At 44.7% G+C, this 25,330-nt stretch overlaps 1 protein-coding gene across 2 annotated transcripts in view; it reads right to left on the reverse strand.

The window, feature by feature from the left end:
* AspRS-m (aspartyl-tRNA synthetase, mitochondrial) overlaps window positions 1-25,330 on the reverse strand; it is an 80,687-nt gene that overhangs the window by 9,129 nt on the left and 46,228 nt on the right. For both annotated transcript variants that reach the window (XM_084607536.1, XM_084607535.1), the window contains 6 exons: window positions 21,689-21,754; window positions 20,768-20,917; window positions 12,747-12,882; window positions 11,323-11,402; window positions 11,146-11,256; window positions 3,779-3,854 (listed from right to left, as the gene is read on the reverse strand). In XM_084607536.1, the coding sequence (XP_084463662.1) occupies window positions 3,779-3,854; window positions 11,146-11,256; window positions 11,323-11,402; window positions 12,747-12,882; window positions 20,768-20,917; window positions 21,689-21,754 (619 nt within the window). The remainder of the gene's footprint in view (window positions 1-3,778; window positions 3,855-11,145; window positions 11,257-11,322; window positions 11,403-12,746; window positions 12,883-20,767; window positions 20,918-21,688; window positions 21,755-25,330) is intronic.

Raw genomic sequence — 25,330 nt, forward strand, 5'->3', positions numbered from 1 at the left:
ATCTGAAAGCCTTTCCCGAGAATGCCATTCAGCGCTTTCTAAAAATTGCTTAGCAGGGTGTACGCTTTTAGAGGTTTGAGGGCATGGTATGCGCCTAATGGCTGGCAATGGCAAATGGCAGAAGATCTGAGTTTTCTCTGACCGCGCTGAATGCATGTAAAATAATGTTTATGAGTAAAAGAATGCTGTCCTGAGGTAGCTTAGTTTCCATTTTCTTTTTTTACTTTTCTTTTGTGTATGTCACAATGCACAGAGATTTTCGGCATTCTAATATATTGTCACAGGTGAAAATATAAGGGCAGTAAAGGCCGGTTAGGCAGCCTGCAGCCACACATGCACTTCGGTTTCTTCGCCGTTCCACGAGGGAGCGACCTGGATGGCAACCACCAAATATAGTTCCCACAATGCATGCGTTGCAGATTCGCATAGGAATCTACAATAAGAACGAAGAGAAGGAAGATGAGGTGATCGAGGAGGGTGCGAGAAAGGTTGAGAGTCATGTTGGCATATTGAGAATCGTGTGGACAGCCGGGGATTAAAGATAGTTATAGGCGGCCTTGGTGCTCGCCCTCCTTTTTCTATATTTGCCGAAACCCGGGAGGGTAATATGAGCTCATCCATCGATCCTTCCTGAACACCTGGAAAGAGGCCTCAACATGATTCTAGCAGACACGCCGACTTCTGTATAGCTTGTGAAAGAGGCCGAGATGGCAAACGACAAGCTTGTCTCCAGTGTTGTTGCACAAACGAAAGAACGAGGTCGGGCAATGCTGCGAGCAATTATGCAGTACGCAAGGGAGAGGAAAAAAGACAACAGACCATCGAACAGCCTGGAAAAGTGGCGGACACAGTTGCACAAGCACAGAAAGAAAGCAAGGCCAGTGCACAGAAAAACAATACGATGGAAACCCAGAGTGTTTTGTCAGGGTTTTGTGTTGTGCCAGAGTGTGTGCGGAAGTGTGTCAGTGCTAACGTCAGGGGTGTCCGCCAAAACGTCGAGCTGCAGCTGTGTATTTCCAGTCCTGCGCACTGTTGCTTGTGCGCCAGCGTTTTCGTCTTGGCACAGAAAGCTTTACACGGGGAGTCACCAAGAAAAAGACAGAGCATGCGTGAACTTGTCGAAGTGAGCCTCAAGTCAAAGGTCCAGCTTAACTAGATGAAACTGTCAGTGCTTTTGGCATCGAGAATTTCGCGCTTCCAAAAAATGCACAGCAGCTGAGTAAACGTTTTCCCCAAATTAGCATTTGAACTGGAAGTAGTGCAAGTGGTGTCAAAGCCAGTCCCTGGCGATGTGGTGCTCTGGTCGTCGCCCAACAGAACCGAAACCTTGACGAAGGCCCATGGCTATGACGACGCTCAAGCAGATCAGCAATGATACCAATGATACCTCACACAGTAAATATCTAGGCGTTTATTTTACTCCTGGATTGAGCTGGCGCCGTCATGTTGATTATGTCTCTGCTAAAGCATGCATAAACTTGGGATTTCTTCGCCGAAATGCAAACACTTTTCCACTGTCATGTCTGGACATTTTATTCAAGACTTATGTCAGGTCGATTCTGGACTACGCGTACACTGCCTGGGACCCGCCTACTGCTAGAAAAGATAAATGGAGAGGGTGCAGAACATTGCCTCTGGTTTCATGTCTAGCACACGCGGGGTTCGTTACAGTGCATCGCGTACGAAGGATGCACTCAACTGGGAATTGCTTGATACATGCCGGAAAAAGTTACGTTTGAAGCTAATTCATGCTGTTTATTATTTAACTGTTCGGGTTTAATGCGAAAAGTATGTGCAGTAGCCTTTTTATGGATCCAGCCGTGTTGACCATGTTTTTAAAGGGACACTAAAGAGAAAAAAAGAAGTGGGCTTGCATCGAGAAAATGCCAGTTCCTGGTTACAAAAAAGCCACTCTTACTGAAAACAGAGCTGTTATAAGATAGCAAAAGAGGAAGAACAGGTATCGCCGCCACAGCCGAGACGGCCGAGGCTCGAAATTATAAATCACGTGACGCGCAAGGGATCCCGGAGGCTGGCAAATGCGAATTACGTTGACCGTTTGAATGCGGTAGTCGGTTTTGTCTTGAATATGATAATATGCTTTTATCACACGTAAACGACGGCGAAAAGACGAAAAGACAACGTAAATGCTACAAGGCAAATGTAAAAATATACTCATTTCGTCCGCTTGTCAGTAGATGCCACAGGTCTCTCAGCTAGCACGGCGCTACCGGCGTCCACTTCAGTTTCATCATGTTCCGGCTCAGGCACTACATGCATGCTCGGATAGTTTGGTTTGGGCCTGCGGCGCCTGAAATACGAGCTCGGAGCAGCAGATGCGCCTATCATCGAATGAAGATCATGACTCGGCACGCACCTGCGAAGTATTCTCCGATCCCCGCGCGCCAGCAATCACGGAGTCTCTTCTTGCGTCATAGTGTGCGTCATCCTATTCTACTACGTAGCAGGAGAAAACAATTTGAATTCGACTGGCAGGAACAAAAAAAAATGCAACTTTTTAACGCAATAATTCAATTTTTTGCTGCCGGATATGCGGCGACAGTGTCACCAAATGCTGTTTATTAGATTTTGATAGCATATTTTGGTGTCTTTAGAGTCCTTTTAAAGTCCGTGAATTTTCGGCAAAAAACTGAATTGTTCAAAATGTCTTTTTTTTTCGAAAACCATTAGGGAATGGAAGAGACTGCCGAGTGACGTTGTGAGTGTGACATCAAATGATGCGTTATTTTTGAACTTGTAGATGGTACATGGCGAATGGCCCTGCCTTTTTTATTTTTTTTCTCTTTCTTGGGCTTTATGCTTCTAACTCTGCCTGTGAGCACAGGTGTCACGCGTGCTTCTTTTTGTACATTCTCTATCCCCTCCCCCACTGTAATGCCTTAGCGCTGTGGGTCCCTTAATAAACAAATAAACCACCAAAGGGACCACGACGCGAAACTGAAGCCGATGCTGGACGAGCACTATGAACTTCGGGTCTACAGCTCTTGCGCCATCTTCGATGCCATCCACCAGCCGCAGATAGTCATCATAAGGGGTGCCACAGGCTGAGAGAAGACTACCCAGGTGCCACAGTACATAATGAGCAAGAGCTCATTATGTACTGTGGCATCTGGGTAGTCTTCTCTCAGCCTGTGGCACGACGAATCAGCGGTCCGTTTCAGCACGTATAGCAGGAGGTGCGGAAGAACAGTTACGATTTTATTATGTAATGCCACGCCCCTTGCTCTGCACTGTTGGTGCTCCTGTTGCGGGAATTGGAAACCAGTTATCGTAGGTTATCTCACGTCATCATTGAAGAGCAAGACATTAGTACCGACTTCACCATGGTGGTCATCAGAGGCCATTGAGGAGTGAAACAATTTCAGCTTTTAGCTATTGCTTACTTCAGGGCACGGAGCGTGTTGTAGATTCGCATAGGAATCTACAATAAGAGCAAAGAGAAGGAAGATGAGGTGATTGAGGAGGGTGCGAGAAAGATTGAGAGCTACGTTGGCATATTGACAATCGTGTGGACAGCCAGGGATTAAAGATGGTCATAGGCAGCCTTGGTGTTTGCCCTCCTTCTTCTATAGCATGCGGCATTATACTCCGTGTTAAACTGCTCGCTGGCTACCACACTTCATGTACAAGGTTACTCAGCTTTGCAAAAAACAAGCCCTGGATTCTCCAAGTATACCCCTAAGTCCTGTAATAAATCCGGCACAAGTTTAGCTGGCAAAACATCCTCAGAGCCAACCAGTGCTGGGTGATGACTCACCCAGGGCGATGCCCCCGTGTGGTGGTGCCCCTGCCTCCAGGGCCTCCAGAAGGTGGCTCAGCTCCCCAACATCCTCCTGCAACAAATGTTTGCCTGCACTGCATTCACAAGTGACGCACACATGTATGCGCAGTGTCACTTCAATATCAGTTTTTCTGTTAATCTTTTCTTGCAACATTCAAGCCCGACATTGCAACAAAAGTGAAAAAAAAAGGTTTCGATTTTTGGTCACTCCTAGGTGTTCAATAGTGTGCATTTTTGCATGATGACTCGAAAGGACAATGCAGAATAGGAACCAAAATAAGGTGTGAAGTCACCATGAAAATGTGAAAACCAAGTCATAAACATAGAGAAGTGCTCCGGCATCACGCTGACAGCACAATTCAGCAGCCAGCGCCACCATCTTCGCAGCAGCTCGCATAACACCACCATGACGCTATGAATTGAGTGGTCAAGGTAGACCAAGAAGAAGAAGATGGATAACACGGTATGAAAGAGCACTGAAAAAGGGTAGAGAGGGAAAGCCTCAGTTCGCAGGCTGAGCCAACATTTCGACAAGTGGACTTGTCTTCGTCTGGGATTGAGCGGGAAAGATCAAATCAAATCAAATCATTAATTTTCACCAGGTGCTTGCTGGTTGGAGCACCTGAGCTAAAAGCTGCTTGAGGCATCTTGATGAGGCCCAGGTGACCATTACAAGAAAAAAAAAAAAAAAAAAAAGGTAGGGAGTGGCGAGCGTGAAAATGCTCCGATCAAAGAGAACAACGAAAACCGACGTGTTTACACGTGCGCTACACAGGCTTTCAAAAACCAAGATATACAATATATAAAACAGATAGAGACAAAAGATTCCAAATACATAACAGCTGATACTACTTGAAAAAGCAGACACTAGTCAGTTACACAGTATTTAAAACAGCACAGCACATATGCAAGTTAGGGAAAAACAACAATGTATAGAAAACAAGAGCATTAGAATGTAAGATGGGCTCAATCACTTCAACAAATGTATTGCATAAGACCAACGCAGAGTACAACAACATTGCTCATGTGATTTTTATTCTCACATGTTCCTCAACAGGTTTTGCGTGGGCTTAGTATCATAGCTGTACCCATTTAGAAGTGTTGGGATGTTGTGTTTTATGACTGGTTTTTATAATTAGTGCGGAAGCGCGGGATGAACCAAATTTCAGTCAGCAGTACCGCAGCCAGTGTAGGGGATTGGGCTCGCTACTGTTATCAACAACCTTAGACCAGCCATGGAGGTACCCAGTACCTGCTTCTTTGCCCATGTTCTCAACCTACTGCTCAACCTACCCAGGAAATGGACTCTTCAGTCAGTATCACTGGCACACTCTGCATCCCCACTTACAACACGCCAGAGGTACCAGAGCCGGAATCACATAAGCAAATGAGCGGCTGCACTTCTCGCCCCAGGTCCTTTTTGCTATATCACATTACTGTTCACTGCTTCTCACCAACAGCTGTACTGGTTCCACATTGTATGACGTGTAAGCAACCAATACTGCTACGCTTACCATGTAGATGCACAACAGAGATTCACAACTGCTATTGCCTACAAGAGTGGAGCGCGGTGCATTGTGTCAACTGTGGTTGCCCATTGTGACTGCAGGTGTTCTTATCATGTTAGTCTATGTTTTATCATTGTGAACAAAACTTTCACCTAATTCGGATAAAAATTAAGTAATTCAGCCTAGGCTAACCGATGGTTAGCATAGCAGTTTCATCATATCAAGGTCAGGGGCAACAACTTCATCACAAGTTCTCAAATATACACGCTTAAAAGAGGGTGGCATTAGAAAATTGAGCAACTTCATAAATACTGACAAATTCATTGCACCAAGGTTCATTACATCCCGATTTATTTCTGAGCACTAATAATCGTCGCTGCCTTGCAGTAAGGTTAGCATTACTGAAATTGCTGAATCATTGTCTTTTGCTTACGTGTGCTGAAAAAAGCACCTTTATTGTTAAAATCTTATTACAATTAGGTTTGGGCATATAAGGTACATTCTGACGAGCATGCAACTGAGATGCACACCCTAGCCAAGTCAGTGCACACGTTGGTTTCTTTATGTACCCAGGCCAGTGCACCCTAAAAACCTAGCTTGCATTCTCAACCATGCACTTCACCATTTCCCGATGAAGGCGCTTTTTCACACCTGCAAGCCATGGTAACTCAAGTCTTTGGTTTGCCCCATCACGGTGGTGTTGTGGTCAGAGCGCTCAAATGCTGTACCCAAGGATGCAGGATCAAATTCCGGCTGTGGCAGCTGCTTATCGATGGAGGTGAAAAGTTAGGTGCTCACATGTTGTGCTATGTCAATGCACCTCAAAGAACCCCAAGTGATTGAAATTTTTGCAGCCCTCCACTGTGTCGTCTCTCATAGCCTGAGTTCCTTTGGGACGTTACACCTTAAACCAACCCAATCATTATCAAGCCTTCAGTTCAAATGGCCACAGCGTAGGAAAGCCACCATAATGACCTGGAACTTGACAAGCTCATTTGTGCGGCGTAAAGTCGAGTACACACACAAAGTTCACCACAAGGTGCTTCTCGTGAAAGCTTAAAAGGAGCTTTATCAAAGTGCCGAAACAGGCTCCTGAGTGTTATGTCAGAATGATTACAGACTAAAAAAATTGAATGAACCCATTTGGGTCCAGAAGTAATGAGAAAATAAGTAGGTAGCAGCAACAATAGATAATAAGCACGTACGATGCCAGCAAAAATAAAAAAAGATACAGTGGTCCATCCTGCCCTCCAAACTGGAGTGCAGCTCCAATGGCTTGAAACAAGCCTGCACAACCCTGTAATTTCAGATTCCATGGTAGACGCATGCCTCCGAGAATATCAATCGAAATTGCTACCACTCATCCGAGGCAGCGAATGCCAGTGTGAAAAAACCAAGCAAACAGCACACAATTCAAACTTCTTATAGTGTAGATGATCAGCATGTGAATTAACTGCTATTCTTTATGCATGGAGCCCCATGAGTCCTGTAGGAAATGGACACAGCAACAGGGTGCCTACTGCCCTTGACTTACCCAAACCTACTTTAAACCACACGAATAGGTTGGTGAAATTTTGAACTGCCATTTTTCTACAGAAAGGAATAGAAAGGTTGAGTTTACGCATCAGTACTCAAAATAATCAAATTCCCAGTAATCCAACTCTCAAAGCTATGGCAAATGTGCAAGCTGGTGTTCCATGCAGTCAACCCATTGCGGATGCACAATACAACTGGCAGTATCGTGGGGCACGCCTTGCCGCTGCTATGAATGGGAAGTGCTTCAGTGCTGCTTTGACCCCAGCTGGGCAAGAAAGAGTGACGGGTGCATGGACAGACAAAAAACGAAAACACCAGGTGTTCTGCACCGTAAGGGCTACACTCAAATTACAAACTACTGAGTATAGTAATCGTTGGTTAGATTTCCAGTGCAGGGAGTTCTGGGGCCAGGGTGCTACGGCATTTCTAGCATCAGCATCACTTAGCAGTATTGCTTTGCAGCTCCGAGAGGCCATCATTTTATTGGTTTGCGGCAAAACTGGGATTGACCATTCCTGCGTAGCACACACGGATCTTCAAATGGTGCAGAAGACTGCTTCAAGTTATCTTGCTTTTACATTAGAAACCATGGAATTGGTGAAATTCTTCTAATTATCCTATGTGTTCATTTGAATTATTGTGGTTTTACTGTATGAATGCAGTCACATGTTCACATGTGACTGCATTTTTCAGCCAGAGCAGTGCAAGGTCCCACAGAGATTAGTGCAAAGAAACTTGAAGATACATAGGTGCTAAAATTGCTGAAAAATAATGAAAATGGCTAATGCATCGTAACTACTACAAAAAATTATGTGAAAAATTAGTTCGTCTCGTGTACTTGCATATGCTATGACCTAAATGCACTGGAGCATTAAACCTCAATGCCTCTACAAGAACTTGTGTTTCGTAACACCTATAAAAGCTTATTATAGAAAATTTAGATAGCACACTACAAATATGACCCATTGACTAATTCTTATAGTAGGAAGTCTCATACAGAGAAGAATAACAAGCATCTCCTTCCCAGCAAGCAAAAAATTAGCTGTGGTTTAGCTTGTGGTTAAACCTGGAGATATGCGAGAGCAATCTGTGTGGCTACGCTTAGGTTCGGTTTTAAAGTAAAGACATGGCTTTTGTGCATAGTAGTTTACTGTATGGTTTCAGCTTTATTTATGCCATAAGGGAATCACTTCACGTATGAGCACCCCTTGCCTCTCATCGTTGACCATTCTCATTTGGGTGAGAAGACTTCTAGTGGTAAGACATCGTCTCAGCGTCGAACTCCGGGGCACACCGCAGTTGCAACGTTCGAATGAACCTTCTGTCCTAATAGCTCGCTGTAGCTGTTTGCCTCTATCAACTACCGAGTTATCTGTCTTCTTCTTCTTGTTTTACTTCTTTGTCTTTTTCTTCTTTTTTCTTCATCTTCTCCTTTTTCTTTTCCTTCCTCTGCATCTCCTTCCCAGCAAGCAAAAAATTAGCTGTGGTTTAGCTTGTGGTTAAACCTGGAGATATGCGAGAGCAATCTGTGTGGCTACGCTTAGGTTCGGTTTTAAAGTAAAGACATGGCTTTTGTGCATAGTAGTTTACTGTATGGTTTCAGCTTTATTTATGCCATAAGGGAATCACTTCACGTATGAGCACCCCTTGCCTCTCATCGTTGACCATTCTCATTTGGGTGAGAAGACTTCTAGTGGTAAGACATCGTCTCAGCGTCGAACTCCGGGGCACACCGCAGTTGCAACGTTCGAATGAACCTTCTGTCCTAATAGCTCGCTGTAGCTGTTTGCCTCTATCAACTACCGAGTTATCTGTCTTCTTCTTGTTTTACTTCTTTGTCTTTTTCTTCTTTTTTCTTCATCTTCTCCTTTTTCTTTTCCTTCCTCTTTTTCTTCTTTTACTTCTTCCTCTTTCTCCTCTTCTTTTTCTCCTTCTTCATCTTCCATGGTGCCACTCCGACGGCTTGAAAACCTACCGCAGTGTAGCTTTCACTACAAAAGAAGTGCCAAAGGCAGAAGGTATCTAAGGACAATACTATCGAATTACTTTTCCCAGCAAAAAATTGTTTCTCGGGTAATTTCTGGATGTGCTAATATGTTTGCCCCGCAGCACATTCAGAGTTAGGAAAATTGGATTTTAAAATTTTCTTGCCAGTCTAATCAATTTCATACTGTTTATGGCCGATGAGAGGTCACTACCAGTTTCAAGCGAATGCCAGTGTAGCGTAGCCTCTGGGATGAGTGCCACAAAATGGGTGTCGACACATGCATTCCGCACTGGCTGATGACATCTGTATTTAGCTTTTTTGATAACTCCTTCCTACTCAAAAAAAGCTGTCTTTGGTGAGAATGGTCTCTCTGTGATTAGAACCTGCTACTCTGCATTGAAAGTACAGGCCAACTTCCAATTAGCCCCAGTGCCTCTTAAAGCTGTGACGACCAGGCATCTAGAATGAATACAGTCAAATTTCAACGTTACTATGAACATGACATTAGCAAATTCTTCAAATCTTTCAAATTTACGAATATTTAAATAATCGCCAGCAGATTTTCAATATTGATACAAACTATAGCCGACGATGAAGCGGAGACAATCAGTGGCTAGTTGGCGTAGACGATGAAGTGGTTGCTAGTTGGCGTAGACGACGAAGTTGGTTGCCTGAAACCGCGCTCAGACCGCTCCTCGGACCACTCTCGGATTTCGGCAGTCCTCTAGGCTCAGGGCGTTGCCTGGACGTTTGGCACAATACCCGTTACAATATCTTCGATGTAAAAAATAGTTCATAACTACGAATTTCAATATAGTGAATATATCAGAATAGCATATGTAGCTTATTTTTTTCTTTCATGTTATGAATTTGGCTAAAATTAACAGCCCCAAAAATCTCACGAGTAACAGAAACCATAATTTCTGCGTGTATACCCCGCGGGCAGTAGCTACCAGCATCACAGTACCAAATGCCACGATAAAGCTGTGGTTTATTATGCAGTAGCCAGCAGGCCTAGCAGACTCTTTTTCTCTTTGTGTTGTTTTGTGTTGTCCACCGGGCTGCCTTATCCGCCCAAGTGAGGCGCTAGCCTTTATTGCAAGAAAGAAATCAATTTGCACTACGACAAAATTACGAAAACCCTTCGTACACTTCCATTTCCAGACAAATCCCTCATTACCAAGCAACTACGCATTCTTCAACACATACACCAAAACACACTCCTTACTCCTGCTTGATCTTTTCTCTACTGTATCAGACACTCTCTCAAATGTCCGAATTTTCCTGAACGCTAGGCTAATTTAGAACACTGCATTTTCTCCTGCTCTGTTGTAATCCAGGCCCCTTGTATTCCACAGCCTTCTTCCCCAACGTGGCGGGCTTGGCTATCCTAGGACCAGCTGACAGACCCGTTGGGATTGGTGACCCTGGCCCAGGATATTCTCGATGCTTAATACTGCGTCTCAATAAAGTTTCCCCGGTCGGTCGTTTGTGCCATTCATGCATCCGGGCAGGTATTTTCTGTTGTGGATGATCCTACTGTAAAGCTCGTAGCCAGCGATGGCACCAAGAAGAAGCAAAAGTTGTTTTCGCTGCAGAACAGAGTGAACATATCGCAAGAAATCAACACAAGGGAAAAGCCAATCAGTCTCTGCAGACAGCTTGGCATTGCCCCATCAACTGTTGCAATCATTTTGAAAGACCGGGACAAGACTGTCGAACTTCACTGAAGTCCTATCGAACTCTGATGTCTTAATGTACACGAATAAAGTCCACACTTTCCCTGCTTGGTGCAGTGACGTACCAGATGAGTTGTTCTGCAAAGTGGAACGCACAGAGGTGTTTTTAATTGGTCGTATGTGCTGCACATGGCACAAGAAAATTGATTTCTTCAACTAAAGCAGGTTTGAAGTTAGTGCAACATTTTTATTTTGGATTTTGCTTGTCTGCACAAGTGTCTACTGCCAAAATACGTCATTTTGATACCTAAGGTCGACCACTGGCTTACAGCTGCAAGTTCTTCACTACAACAATATTTCAATATAACCAATTTTTGGCAGCCCCATGTGATTCATTGTACATTCAGATCTGACTGCAAACTTACGCACTTTTGGCAATAATGGCACCGTCATTTCAGAAATTTTAAATGAAGAGAGGTTTCATACATCAACCTTTGTTACAGCATAACTGTGTTAATGTTGACACTCTTCAAGTGTCCAAGAATGCAAAAATAAGCTAGAATGCAGCCGTGGCTCTTTTGGTGTGACTCTGCTCCCAGGGCTAAGTTCACCTTGCATGAGGCCCTTCCTTACCTGCAGGATGTTTTCCAGCACGTGCCTCTGAGTGGGTGCGTGGTGGATGCGGATGGATCCTCCCGCCACTTCCCAGCCATTGAGAACAAGGTCATAATGCTGGCCCCTCACCTGCACAGCAGCACACATGGGGGACCCTCAGAGCCAATGTGGGGCATTCCTCGCGCACTCACTCACCCTCAGGGGCTCTGTGTGCAGCAGGTGGGCATCCTCAGGGTGAGGTGCAGTGAACGGGTGGTGATTCGACCTCACAGATCCTGCACACAGGCAGAGGATTCAAAGAATGGCCATGAAATGTGCTACCACTCAACACAAGCAGTACTTTACTAAAGAGAACTTAGTGCTTTTTTTTAGAAAATTGCACCCTACACTGGGACGAAGACAATGGACGAAAATAGGACAACCAACGTACACAGGACAAGCGTGCACTAACAACCACAGTTTATTCACAAAAGGGGTACATTTAAATTAGTCCATGCAAATGTTCTGCTTGAAGATATGTCGTAGACTCATTGCACAAGCAGTGTCACATCCTTACGCTCCTATGCTTCTTTATGCGTTTCATACTACGCATTTCGTAGTTGTCAAAGCGCACTTTTCCTGTGTCCTTGGATCGTCCCGTTTTCGTCAATTGTCTTTTTTCCAGTGTAGTGCGCAATTTCCTTAAAATGTTTAACGAACTAGCCTCCACCGTTGCTTAGCTAGTACTAGTACATCTGGGGGATAGCCATATCACCATACCACAGCAGCAGTGAACATAGGTTAGCGCACCTGACCATGAGTACACTCATTTTGCCTCATACTTCCACCTTTAAGTGCAAGGGAGTGGTTGTGAGTGTGAGCGGTAAATGGATGTGAGTGGACGTAAAGTGGGTGTGAGTAAACAAAAGTGGCTGTGAGTGGGGATAAGTGTACAAGTTATTGTAAGTGGTTGTGAGTGGTGGGTGAATGCAACAGCAAAGTCTGCTGCATGCATTTTGCGACAACACTATGTGTTCAGCTTTTTTAAACAGCATTTCTGACCGCTGAGGGCAGAGCAGCATACGTGTATGAGTCACTCACGAGTTAGTGCTTGAGTACAGGGAAGCTACTCACAGGCTAGCAACTGCGAGGAAGCGAAATGTCTTCCATTTTTGTCACTAACTTCGCCTGACATATAAGCAGACTACTATTATGCTCTTCACTATCATTTGGCCCTTTGTATATGCCACTGCAGTGACTGAGTCAATGCACTCTCCAGGAATGGGCAGACACAGAACTTCCCATAACATTGTCACTTTGCTTACTTCTGAGCATTGCAGTAGACTCCTAGAGTCTGATTATTAATGTCAGCTAGGAATGCGTTTTTTTTAAACCACCTATGGAAGCCACTATTTCCACACCTTCAGCAGCCTTTACAACTGCTGTCAAAAAGATGAACTAGCTTAGCTTCGAAATTTAATTTCTCCACTATACTATTAGGAACTGCCTCCTCAGAGAACATACTGCTGGTTATTTATTTCTCACTCTAGTCAAGAATCGACAGAACCCCGTGGCCTAGAGCAAACTTGCCCAAGCTTTGAAGATGACAGGTAGCTTCTAGAGGAGTGACGTCCACCCACCGTCTGAGTCCAGCCGGAAGAGGGGGAAGTCAGTGATCCAGAGGAAGCGAAAGTCGTCGGGCCTAAGCTGCTGGGCCTGGTCGCCCTCGCACAGCACCCCATGCACCGCCGGCCGCAGGTGCCCCAGCACCTCCCGCTGTGGCACCCAACGTACAGACAAGCTTTGCTCACACAGGTGTCATTGTGCACCCAGGAAGGCATCTCTACCACTAACATCCCATATCAGCCCCGCCCTGCTCCAACCATATCATCATATATCATCATCAGCAAACAATTCAAATCTTTATTTGCTGTTTTTCGTTAGCTGCCGGCATGCGGCCTTATCACTGTGATTCTAGCGCACAGACCAATTCTGTATTTTTTGTTCATGCTCATTGTCGCAAGATGCTGCTTTATCATTTTCCTTGTCGCGCAACATGCGTCGAGATGTATCTAGAAGATTCCGGCCACTCGCGTGTGTTTCTGCAATGTTCCAGGTTATGCTAGCCACGGTCTGCGGCCTATCTAGATGTTTCCTCGCCGCCTTGAAATCAAGCATTTGCGCGTGCGACGGATATTCTTAGTTCGACGGCTGATGAGCACGTTTGCTGTTATCGCTGCCACCGATTCGCTTAGTTCTTTTGCAGGCTCAAGTCAGCCCAATAAAAAGTTTCATTCAAGTGCAATGCCAGTGTCTTCATATGTGGCTACCGGGATTGTCACCACTATGTGACAGTATCATGGTACAAAGATATGGAACACCTTACCAATAGAATTGAAGAGTGCCAATAACTTTGTGTTCTCTATAAAAAGGTTATATCTTTCAAAGATCAGTTAGGCATGTAGTATATGATATGGGCCAAAACTTAGCTTCGGCTATAAGCCCAACAATTGTTCGCTTATGCTGTTGTAAACATTGATAATTTATTTCCCCACCTCGCCTGCTGACCTGAATCCTGGCCAGCCCCTGTCAACTCTCATCTTCACTTGCGCCACCTTCTCTTTTACGCGAGTCCCATGTCATAGAAAAGCTGGCATCGCCGTCAGCAGCACGAGCAAAAATCTTAAAATGCACTGTTTCCAGCTTCCTCTTAGCTCAATGTGGAAAAGTGGTAATGGTATGCAATGGCCACCAGAAGGCTTCTGCAATCTAATGTATAAGTTCCTCAATATGAAAGAAAACCAAGTTCCAACCAAAAATAATACAGACGGTTTAACCCAGTAAGCACGGAATATTTGAGTAATGGGCAGGTCATGCAATGTGGAGAACTGATAACCAACAACCATTGAGTGGATTCCAAGAGAGATGGCAAATGCAGACAGGGACAACAGAATGTCCCTTTGCCACCCTGAGGTAGGGGAGTTTGAGGTGATAAGGCAGGGACAGATATTACAAGTGAGAGGGGGCCGATGTCTTGTCATGGATGCAGTCATGCTGTTGGCACTGATGATAATGAGGATGCATTTGATGGCTTTGAATGTTCAACCAAAAAAAGCATGCCAGCTGATAAAGGAGCAATACTGAGCTGAAACGTATACTCACAAAAGGCACAGTAGCCACGCCCAGTTGGGCAACTTCCAAACACCGCAGACAACACGGAGTGGAAAATGGTGATGCCTGGCTACATAACCAAAACTCAGGTCTTCCTGCAACCCAGTGGTGGGCAAAGCCTGAATGATACTATGAGCAACCTCTCTATCCCAAGTACATAGAAAAAAAATATATATAAAGGAAAGCTTGAGCTCTGCATTTGCTGATCCTCATTTACATACACGCACTTTCCTACTTGCTTAATCACTAATCATTTAATATGAGCCTCTGCAATTTCATACATGATCATCAGCATGTCACCCAAAATAGATGTAAAATCATGCTTAACAAATACATACAAGCAGTGGTTGCGGTCATCGAATCTACCGCTAAGCATCTTTTACTGCCCCTGCACGTACCAAGTACCTGTACTTCATTCCGTTTTCCTGCAAGTTGGTCTGCGCCCTGCCACGTGTCAACGAGCGCGAACTGAATAGTCATCTTCGAGACGTCACCTTCCAGAATTGTGCCTTCGCTGAAGCGCCTGCGCGAACTTCCTGCTTGCAGCCTTAAAAGCCATCGCCTCTTGTACCCCAGCTTCATTGCAGCAGTGGTTGCGGTCATCGAATCTACCGCTAAGCATCTTTTACTGTTCACTCAGGTTGGTGCCTTTACTCTCTTGTTCTTTAGTCAACCTAGACTTGCAACCACTGCTGCTGCTAACTCTGTTTGCGTCGCTGTGTACTTTATGCACCTTTTTTCACGATGCCAACCAATGCCGAACTAGCAAAAAAAATAGAGAACTTGGAAGCTATGTTTGAGGCCAGGATGAGTGAACTAGTTAATCAACTGGTTGCAAAGGTAACTATCAAGCTTCAGGAATCTGGAGTTGACATGAGTGGATTGAATAAGGAAGTTTCTGACATGGATTGTAGCCTCACGCTCTTGAATGATATGGTGGAAAAAGTTCAGGACACTCAAGCTGAACTTTGGGCTGCTAACAAAGCTCTCAAACTCGAAAACGAAATGCTTAAAAATCGCACCGCTAATCAAGATCAGTATTCCAGAATCAATAACATAGAAATCAAAGGTGTCCCGTGCACACAGGGCGAAGACTGCGCTGCAATTGTGGCGTCAATTGGAGAGATAATTAGCTGCCCTGTTGACACTTCTGACTTGGATATCGTTCACCGGGTCCCTGCACAGTTAGGGCAGAACATTATTGCTAGATTCATTTCCCGCTCCAAAAGAAATGACTTCTTGGAAAGGGCTCGCAAGGCATGGCTTGACACTGGTAGCATTGGTTTCTCAGGGGAAGTAAAGGATCCAATATACGTAAATGACCACCTGACCATGGAAAACAAAAAACTTCTCACTAGGGCACGCGCACTCAAGAAAGAAAAGGGATGGCTGTATCTCTGGACGAAAAACTGTCAAATTTTGGCACGTAAGTCAGAGAATAGTCATGTCTTCCGTATTAAATCCGAGTCCGATCTGTCGATCTTCACCTAAGATTGTGTACTTTTTTTCTGCCCATCTCGTTTATTAGGATGGCCTCGTACTTCACGCCTTCAAACCTAAAATCTTATCTTTCCCCTTCTTGTAGGTCTTTAATTCATTTTAATGCACGAAGTCTAAGAAAACATTCGGACGACATTGCTAACTTATTATCAGCTACTCAACACCAGTTCTCTGTTATCTGCGTCAGCGAGACTTGGCTGTCCGAAACAGATAAAGAACTATACTCGTTACCTTATTACAGCGCAGAATACTGCCATCGTAACGATAGCGCTCATGGTGGCACAGCAATCTTTATTTCCTCTAGCTATCATTATCGTCGCCGACTTGATCTAGCTCTTGCAGTGATAAACTGTGAATCTGTATGGATTGAACCGGATGAATCTTTCTTTTCACGAGATAAAAAAAATTTAATCATTGGTTGCGTATACCGATCACTCTCGTCTCCTGTCAAAGATTTCTGTTCAGCTTTACACTCAGTCTTAAGCGCGTTATCTATGGAACGCAAAAATGTAATTATAATGGGTGACATCAACATTAACACATTAGACCCCAACTGCCCTTCACATAAAGATTACTTGGACGTTTTAAACATTCATGGTTTTGAAAATCTTATTACCATTCCGACACGCGTTTCGGCGAGTGGTTCATGCTCACTTATAGATCATGCCTTATCCAACCTAATAACCGCCCCCGACGCAGGCGTTATAGAGGCTGATTTAACTGATCACTACCCTATTTTTATTCAGCTGGATAACTGTGTTAACCAGGCTAGGCATACACTCCGCATTAAAAAAACACTGAGTGCTGCATTATTCCTTGAACGGATTGCCAGTGTTGACTGGTCAGTAATCAAGGCCTTTGAAGACGCTGATAATGCATTTAACCAGTTCTTTCTTATTATCTCTAATGCTGTTAATCAATGCTCCACTGTATCTATGCGCAATAAAAAATATTCAGCTCCGATTAATCCCTGGATGTCTTCCAGCCTATTAAACAGTTTAAGGAAAAAAGATAACCTCTATAAAAAGAGCAAAAAAACAACCATTCAACATGAGACTTCTAGCACGCTATAAGAATTATTCTAATGTATTAAGCATGCTCCTCACAACAGCTAAGAAAAAATACTATGAAAGAGAGTTAAATCTAGCCGGAAATGACGCTAACAAGAAGTGGAAACTTATTAAAGCATTCCTAAACAGAACCACCTCAAAAGTTCCCATATCTGCAATTTCTTCAGGCGAGAAAACATTTAGCAACCCGGTAGACATTGCTGAAGCGTTTAGTGACTCATTTGATTTACCATCAGGTAATTCTAACATTGCTACAAGTAATACATTACAACGTTCTCCCCATAGCATTTTCCTTTTTCCTGTGTCACCTGACGAGATCTGCAAAATAATACACAATCTGAAGGACACCAGTCCAGGTCTGGATAATATGCATTCTTCGCACATAAAGATGATTGCTCATCTCATTTGCGATGTCCTCGCTCACATTATTAACCTGGTGTTCAAATCCAGAATTTTTCCTACTGCGTTGAAAAAGACTAAGCTCATTCCTATCTTCAAAAAGGGAGATAAGCATAACATTTCCAATTACCGCCCTATAGCTATTCTGTCATTTTTTAGTAAAATCATAGAAAAAACCATTGTTGTCCGACTAAATAGCTATTTATCTAAATTTGACATTCTCTCGCCTAACCAATTTGGTTTTAGATTAGGATTCTCTACTGAATTAGCTGTGATCGCTCTCACTGATCAAATTAAATCTGTCATTGATGCGGGTAACATCGCTGGTGCATTATTCATCGATCTCTCCAAAGCATTTGATTCCCTTAACCATACTATTCTATTCAATAAGCTTGACGCTATCGGAATAACTGGGCCTGCCCTTACTCTAATCAAAAGCTATTTATTCGAAAGAAAACAAGCGGTATTCATATCAGAGACATATTCAGAATACAGGACCACAAACATTGGAGTTCCTCAAGGTTCACTTCTTGGTCCTCTCTTATTTTTATTGTACATTAATGACCTCCCTGTGCGCCTTAATAATTCTAACTGTTTTCTTTATGCAGATGACACCACCATCTTAACCTCGGGTTCACACATAAACATGGTGGTTGAAAAACTGAATGCTGATGCAGACAATGTATTAAGCTGGTGCCGGGATAATATGTTGTCCATTAATGCATCCAAATCTTGTTTTATAGTTTTAAGCTCATCTCATAAAATTATCTGCGAAACCCCGTCTGTTAACATCGGCTCTAACTCTATCTTTGCTTCTGATCATGTGTCATTTTTAGGTGTGGAACTTGATAAACATATAAAATTTCGGACTCACATCACATCTATTTCTCGTAAAATGGCTTATGGCATTAGAGTGCTAATTAAAGTTCGGCCGTATTTTGATATTCTCACGCTCATTTCTCTATATTACTCGTTCATCCACACTCACATTCAGTACTGCACTTCATCTTGGGGCAACACGTACCCTTCGCACTTATCTTCCCTGCAAATTATCCAAAATCAAGCTATACGCATTATTACTTGTAGTCACCGCTCAGAAAATGCCCTTCGTTTGCTCCAATCACACAATATTCTTTCTGTGAAGAAAATAATCGACTACAGTTTATGTAGCCTAATGTACAAATCTGTTAGAGAGCTACTTCCATTCTCACTAACCACCAATGATCAAATTCCGCGTCGTACGGACACTCGTTTCGCCAACAACAACTTCTTGCTGCCTAAACCAAACACTAATTATGGGAATCAATCAGTCCGATTCTCTGCTACCACTCTTTGCAATTCATTACCTACAACTATCAAACAATCATTAACTATTTTTGCCTTTAAATCCGCTCTTCGTCAGTTTTTGTTATCACACTTATCGTAATTTTCAACGTAATCTGTTCCAGTGTTATCCTTTATATCTTTTTATGAATTGTTTCCTATGTTTTCTTTATGTGATTAGGTGTTTATTCTTTGTTATTACATCAATAGTGCCTGTACTAATTCATGTTTCATTCGCCCCAACCCCCTGATGCGAAATATTGTATAATTTCTGCAACTGCTCAATATGTATTTCTTTTCAATAATCATTATAGGAGGTGCCGTTCCGCAGTCCTTGACTTTGGGACCTCCTTCTGTATTCATGTTTTGTTAACCTTTGAAATACAATAAACTTCAAACTTCAAACTTCAAGTGTGCCTGGTTTGCCTAGTAGTAGCTAATCTGACACATGGTCCAAGGGTATGACGTTCGGTTTCTGCCAACTCGGTTGTGTCATGGTGTCTCGTGACATCGTACAAACTGGCTGAACAATTAGTATGCTGCCATGCCACCCACAGAGATATGCTCATGATTTTGTGCTCAGAACGTTGATAAGGCTGATGCAGAGCTTTCTGTCAAATGCAGCGTTTAACACTATCGTGTTAAAAAGCCAATATATTGATTGATACACTAGTGCTGAACAGTGCCAATAGCTAATTGAAGCCGCGGTGACCAACACCAGTGTGCATCGGCACACTGCAGTAATTTCCACAAGTTGTGCCTTAGCACATGAGGCTCCATTACAATGGGCCTCTGCAAACTGCACTGGTTTTGGGGCCACTCCAGTGCAAGTTTAGCGAAGATGACGTAAGAAAGACGAAATTGGCAAAAGAAGTTATAGGATATGGGAAAGGGAGACAGAAGAGTGAGTGCTGCCCTGTCCTCTCTAATCCAATTTGCTGCTTTCTTGCTTCGCTCAGTCACATCACATAGACTTTCCAGACCTCATGCTCTCCTCCCTTTCCAATGAAGTAATGCTCTCATGCAGCAAAGTCTAAGTAGACTCAAGGTTACGAAGACGTTCACCTACCTGTCCCATCTGCATGCCAGCCACTGCCCTCATTTGTGACTGGCACCGTTTATTTGCTTAGCTATTTTGTGCACTTCAAGAGCCTCGCAGGCCTTGAGGCAGTGTTTGAGATGTGGAACACATAAACACTTGAAATTACAAAAAGCACACAACACAACTTAAGAACAGTGCACAGAAACAGACTACAGAGCATTGTATATAATGGATTGAAGAAAGCACGCTTTTTACTTGAAAGAGCTCCAAGGAAGGCACTGTGTCACTCTGTCATGTACAAACTGCTGTTTATAAAACAATGTATTTTCCACCATTTCATGACCCTGCAAGGCTGCTACGGAATCGGCTCGATGCAAATGAAATGGCTACTCCATGAAAGTATGGCACTGAAACAATTCAGCTTTATGAGCATGACATTGTGTAGTACATAGGACAGAATACTGCATTTACTTGTGCTATGAATATACTCACATAATGAACCCACCAACATACATCTGTTGCTGAAAATTAACTTTCATTAAAAAGCCTTAGCTTTTCTGATCAAGTCCCACAGTTTCATGCCATTATTGTTACAGTCTGAAGTAATAGACCAGGGCAGCATGCAAAGATGTTGCATACTGATAGCATCTCAGCATGTTTACCTTTTGACAATGCTCCTATGAAGGTGATAAGCTTGGATAACTTGCAGAGTACCAGGATGCTGCTCACCATCTACAGAAGTGCAGCTGCACGACTGTATGCCTAGTATTCAGCACAATCAATTCATCTCACTGCAATCAGCCAGTGACGTTCACTGTTACAAAACTGTCACACTGCCCCATGACAGCAGCACATAAACATCTTAAGGAAACAATGCTAAAGAACGGAGTGACTGCTGCAGACCGCATGCTTTTGTTGATGATGGATAGTCAGGCAGACATATGATACGACATTTTGACTGTCGAAAGGGAATCTCTCAAAGCACTTCCCTTCAAGCTGATGTCAAGTTTTCTTGAAAAGAAAAAGTGAGTTCATTATGCGAGTGAATATCGTCTCGTGAGCAAAAAAAACAGCCCGCAAGACAAGTGGCCTGCATGTGCGCAATTACTAACCCTCCAGTGTGGTGCCAGGACGAAGTGGCAAAGAAAGTGCTCACCGCAGAGTCTGTGCGGCCGGCACACAGCAGCAGTGAGTCCCCTGGCAGGGCGTCCAGCTTGGCTGCCAACCGTTCCACCGCCTGAGATGGAAGGAGGCGGCCCGCCCGCGGACCACCCCCCTCCACCAGGGGCACCTCCAACAGGGCACCCTGCACCCCATGAGAACACAAACTGCCAGTTAGCAACATTGGGTTCATTTGTGCAGCTAGTCGCGCGCGAGATACCAAATTGAAATCTTGAAACAAACCAAAGGCCGAGACAGTTTTCTTCCCATCTTCCCATTTTCTTTTTGCAGCATTGAAAGGTTGGGAATTGTTGGATGCTGGATGGAGGTTGCGCATTCACGCCCCATTTCTCTTCACACAGCTGGCTCAGACAAAGGTTAACCATTCTGATCAGAAAGTGCTGACTGGCAATGGCATGACTGCAACTTGTCATGGGCATAGATGCCTTGCTACACTCTTGATATTAACCACAAACTTGAAGACACTAAGAATTTGTAATTCACACAGGCATTAAAAATTTTTACCTGTGTAAGGTCCCGGTTGACGTAAAAATATTTGAGGACCCAAAATTTACAATGCTCATATCACCGGGCAATTCAAGCGACTATCCGCATTATCTGTTGGTGACTGCCCAACCTGCCGAAATTAACTGCACCTCCCAAAACTCTACATGCCACATTCAAAAGAGGCAAATGCCGACCAGGCAGAACCTCTCTTTAGGCCTGTCGAGGGGGCCGGCACTACCGTCATTATCGTCCAAGACATTTTTTGGGGTTCACTCTGGCACAGTTTTGATGATTTTGATCAGGATGATGTAGAATGGCACAGTTTGGTGTAGGAGTAGACACAAATTTCTGGTCAGCGTGCACCCTGCAAACATTTACACGATGCCAAAGTGTGGCCTCGTCTACCCACCTGGAAATCCAGCTGCTGCCTGGCCGTGGTCTTGAAACTTTCCAGGTGTCGCCGCCGCAGCAATCCCTGGGCAATGGGGAAACAGGGCCATAAAACACTCAAATGACAGCTACCACTGCCGTGTAACGCGGAAGTCAAAGATGGCTGTTTGTGCTGGTGAATATAACATTGCTCACGCAAAAATATTTGCTTGCTTCACCAGTACAGAGCACACGATAGATAACCAACAACAAAATAAGGCTGGGCATGAGACAGGAGGCAAAAATCGAAAGTTAAGTATTGTGCACCATCTGACACTGCACTTTCTGGTGTCATGACCTTGCGGCATGCATGCATGTCCTTTCATACTTGAAGCCATGTCATTTCCTCTTTTTCAGCAAATAAGCTGGTGATATGCAGAACTAAACACAAGGGGTGACTGTTTCTTAACCCCTATATCTCACACATGATTTGGCAGTCCACAAAGGGTGATAAAAAAGCATGCACTGTTCACTTTGCGATGATTAGGCACATAACACTGCATCACTGCATTTTCCTATGTTTTAGAATGTTACCTTTAATAGACCTTAACCCTGTTTTATGGCACAGATCAACCAAATTCCACCATTGGAACCTTACGTTCACCCCACCGCAGAAACCATTTTGGCGTGTCAAAAACTCTCGACCCTAACCATTAAACACACTCACACATGTCCCCCAGACTGAACCCTGTTTTGTGATATTGATACGTGGCAGAAGGCTAGTATCACAACAGGGGAAACCACAACAGGCGATAAGAGACGTAGGTGTTTTGTTCAGGCAAGCACCAACCGTTTCTTCAGTTTCGCCTATCACTCTGTAATCCGTCGTCCTTTTCAGTGGCGTATACGTAACGTTACCCCGGCACGAAAAGCACAGTCCCGGTGTGTACTACGTCGAGGAACTACCGCTGGAGTGGTACGGCTTCATGCGAGTGACATGAACGATTTCTGTACAGGGCATATTGAACTGCTGGTGTGGGTGCACAGAGGTGACCTCGTATGTCATGGAAGTGACTGGCCGTAAAACACGGTAGGAGCCTGTGTAGCGCGGCAAGAGCTTCTTACAGAGCCCAATTCTACGAACAGGAGTCCAGAGCAAGAAAAGAGAGTCCGGAGAGTAGTGGACATCCTAATGACGAGAATCATGGCGGCGTTTCTGAGAGTTTTGGAAGGAAGCCAGTCGGCGGCCAGCAATAACACGGGCGGCGTCAGCTCGGGATATGGCGTCACGAACATAGAAACTTGCATTAGCGGTTGGAGTCAGTACGCTGGCAAATGGAAGAGAAGGGTCCCGGCCGAACAGAAGATAGAAGGGTGAGTAGCCCATTGTATCGCAACAGGATGAATTATACGCAAAAGTTATAAACGGTAAGGTAATATCCCAGTCATGGTGATAAGCCGATACAGTCGAGCCCGGATATATCGAACTCGAAGCGGATCGCGAAATAGTTCGATATATTGATAATTCGATATACAAAAATCGGCTTGTGACGTCCCTTACGACGCAAAAAAACGATACCATATTTGTCGCGTAATCAACCCACTCGCATAATGAACCCACCCTCCACTTTTGCACCCAAGAATTTGAAAAAAAAAAAAAAAAAAGTGTTAAGGCCAGCTCGCTCACATGCAAGCGATTGAGCGATCTCAGCGACAAGCGGCAGCGACAGAGCGAAAAAGTTCAAACTTGTTGGAACTGCGTCCCTCTCGCCGCTCGAGCCACCGCGGCAGCTCGAAACAAGGTTTCTGTGTCGCCGCGGCAGAAATTGCGAGCGTTTGCGCTTGCATGTCGGTGGCACGCTTCACTCCGTTTCGGTCGTCTCATCCACAGCTAATTGGCAGCGTGCCAAGATGCTGCGCAGCGATAACGTCTGGGTGCGTTTATCTTTTGATAGCTCCTGCGGTGGCGGGGAGCGAACTTGGCAAAGTGCCTGTGAAGGCTTGATTGCACAAGCCTGGTTCGATTTATCACGCCTCATGATCGCAGCAGCTGACGCGTGCTTTCATTGATTCATACATGCAAGGATAAATGACTCCCGGAAAAAAAAAAAAAAGCACCTGCCGCTTTTTAACGTCCGAACAGCACAACGATAAGAAAGGATGACTCGCAAAAAAAAGAAAAAAGAAAACAAAGAAAAAAACAGAGCGAGAGCTGTCGCTTTTTAATGTCCGCAGGCGCCATAGCCACGTCAGCCGCTGTGCGCAGAGGGTTCGCAACAAACGCTGCAGAAAACATCCGACGCCTGTCTGAAAATGGGCTGAGCTGGCTTGGCGCATGTGTAGCGCGTGCTGAAGGAGAGAGATAGCTCGGCAAAAGGATGGGCACACCCACGCACATGGCTTGCAAACATCATGTGTTGGCGCGCGGGAAACGATAATTGCAGATGCGCGCCTTTGGGGAATGGCGGTGCTGCCCAGACCAGCCATCGCCGAACTGTCCCCTCTCATTCCTTCCGCGCGTGGCTTGAAAACGTTATGTGGCAAACGGCCAAGGGTGATGCGATCGTCTTTGGGGAAGGCACATTTTCCAGTGCGTGGTGCGGAGTTCGATATATCGAACGACCAGTGAAATTAAGTTCGATATATGACGCGGCTTTCCTATACTTTTACATGGGATTTTCAAAGGGATATTTCGTGAGTTCGATATAACCAAAATTCGATATATCCGGGTTCGATATAACCGGGTTCGACTGTACATACATCGACAGCATGTCCGTGACCGTGCGTTTGAGGCGTTCGGTGAGGCCATTCGTTTGTGGATGGTAAGCGGTGGTGAAGTAGTGCTTAATAGAGCAGTATCGGAGAATTTCTTCGACTACTCTAGCAAGAAAGCAGCGACCACGGTCACTGAGCAGCTGGTGTGCAGCACCGTGGAGCAGGATAACATCGTGGAGGAGAAACGTTGCCGTGTCAGTTGCGCAGCTGGTGGGTATCGCTCGTTTAACAGCGTAGCGCGTAGTGTAGTCCGTAGCCACCGCAATCCATTTATTCCCCGAAGCAGACAGAGGAAAAGGCCCGAGGAAATCAAGGCCAACCCGGGAAAATGTATCTATTAGGATGTCGATTGGCTGTAGGGATCCAGCAGGCACAACCGAGCGCTTCTTCCACCACTGACACCTTTTACAAGAAGCCACGTAACGACGAACAGAGCGGTACAGGCCTGGCCGAACTAAGCGCCAGCGGATGCTGTTGTACGTACGAGATACGCCAAGATGATCCGCAGTGGGCCTGTCATGCAGCTGCTCAAGAACGGTGGCACACAGGTAGTCGGGGACTACGAGCAGAAGCTCAGCGCAATCTGATCGCATATTGCGTCTATATAAAATGCCGTTGTGGAGCATTTACAAAGCAAGGGTAGCGTCAGGGTGATCAGTGCTGAGGCGGTTGATAATGCCGCAAAGCTTGGGATCTAAGCACTGCTCATGACGAATGTTTGAAAGGTCAGTGATCGATAACACACAGGGGTCATCGTCACACTCGCTTTCAGGCGGCGGATCTACCGGGTTGCGGGACAGGCAATTGGCATCAGTGTGTAGCCGGCCGGACCTGTGGACGACAGAAAAAGTGTATTCTTAAAGACGCAGCGCCCAACGCCCGAGACGACCAGTAAGGTCTTTCAGCA

Source organism: Amblyomma maculatum, chromosome 6 (genome assembly GCF_055883805.1).
Source record: "Amblyomma maculatum isolate TAMU_Amacu chromosome 6, ASM5588380v1, whole genome shotgun sequence".
Lineage (NCBI taxonomy): Eukaryota > Metazoa > Arthropoda > Arachnida > Ixodida > Ixodidae > Amblyomma > Amblyomma maculatum.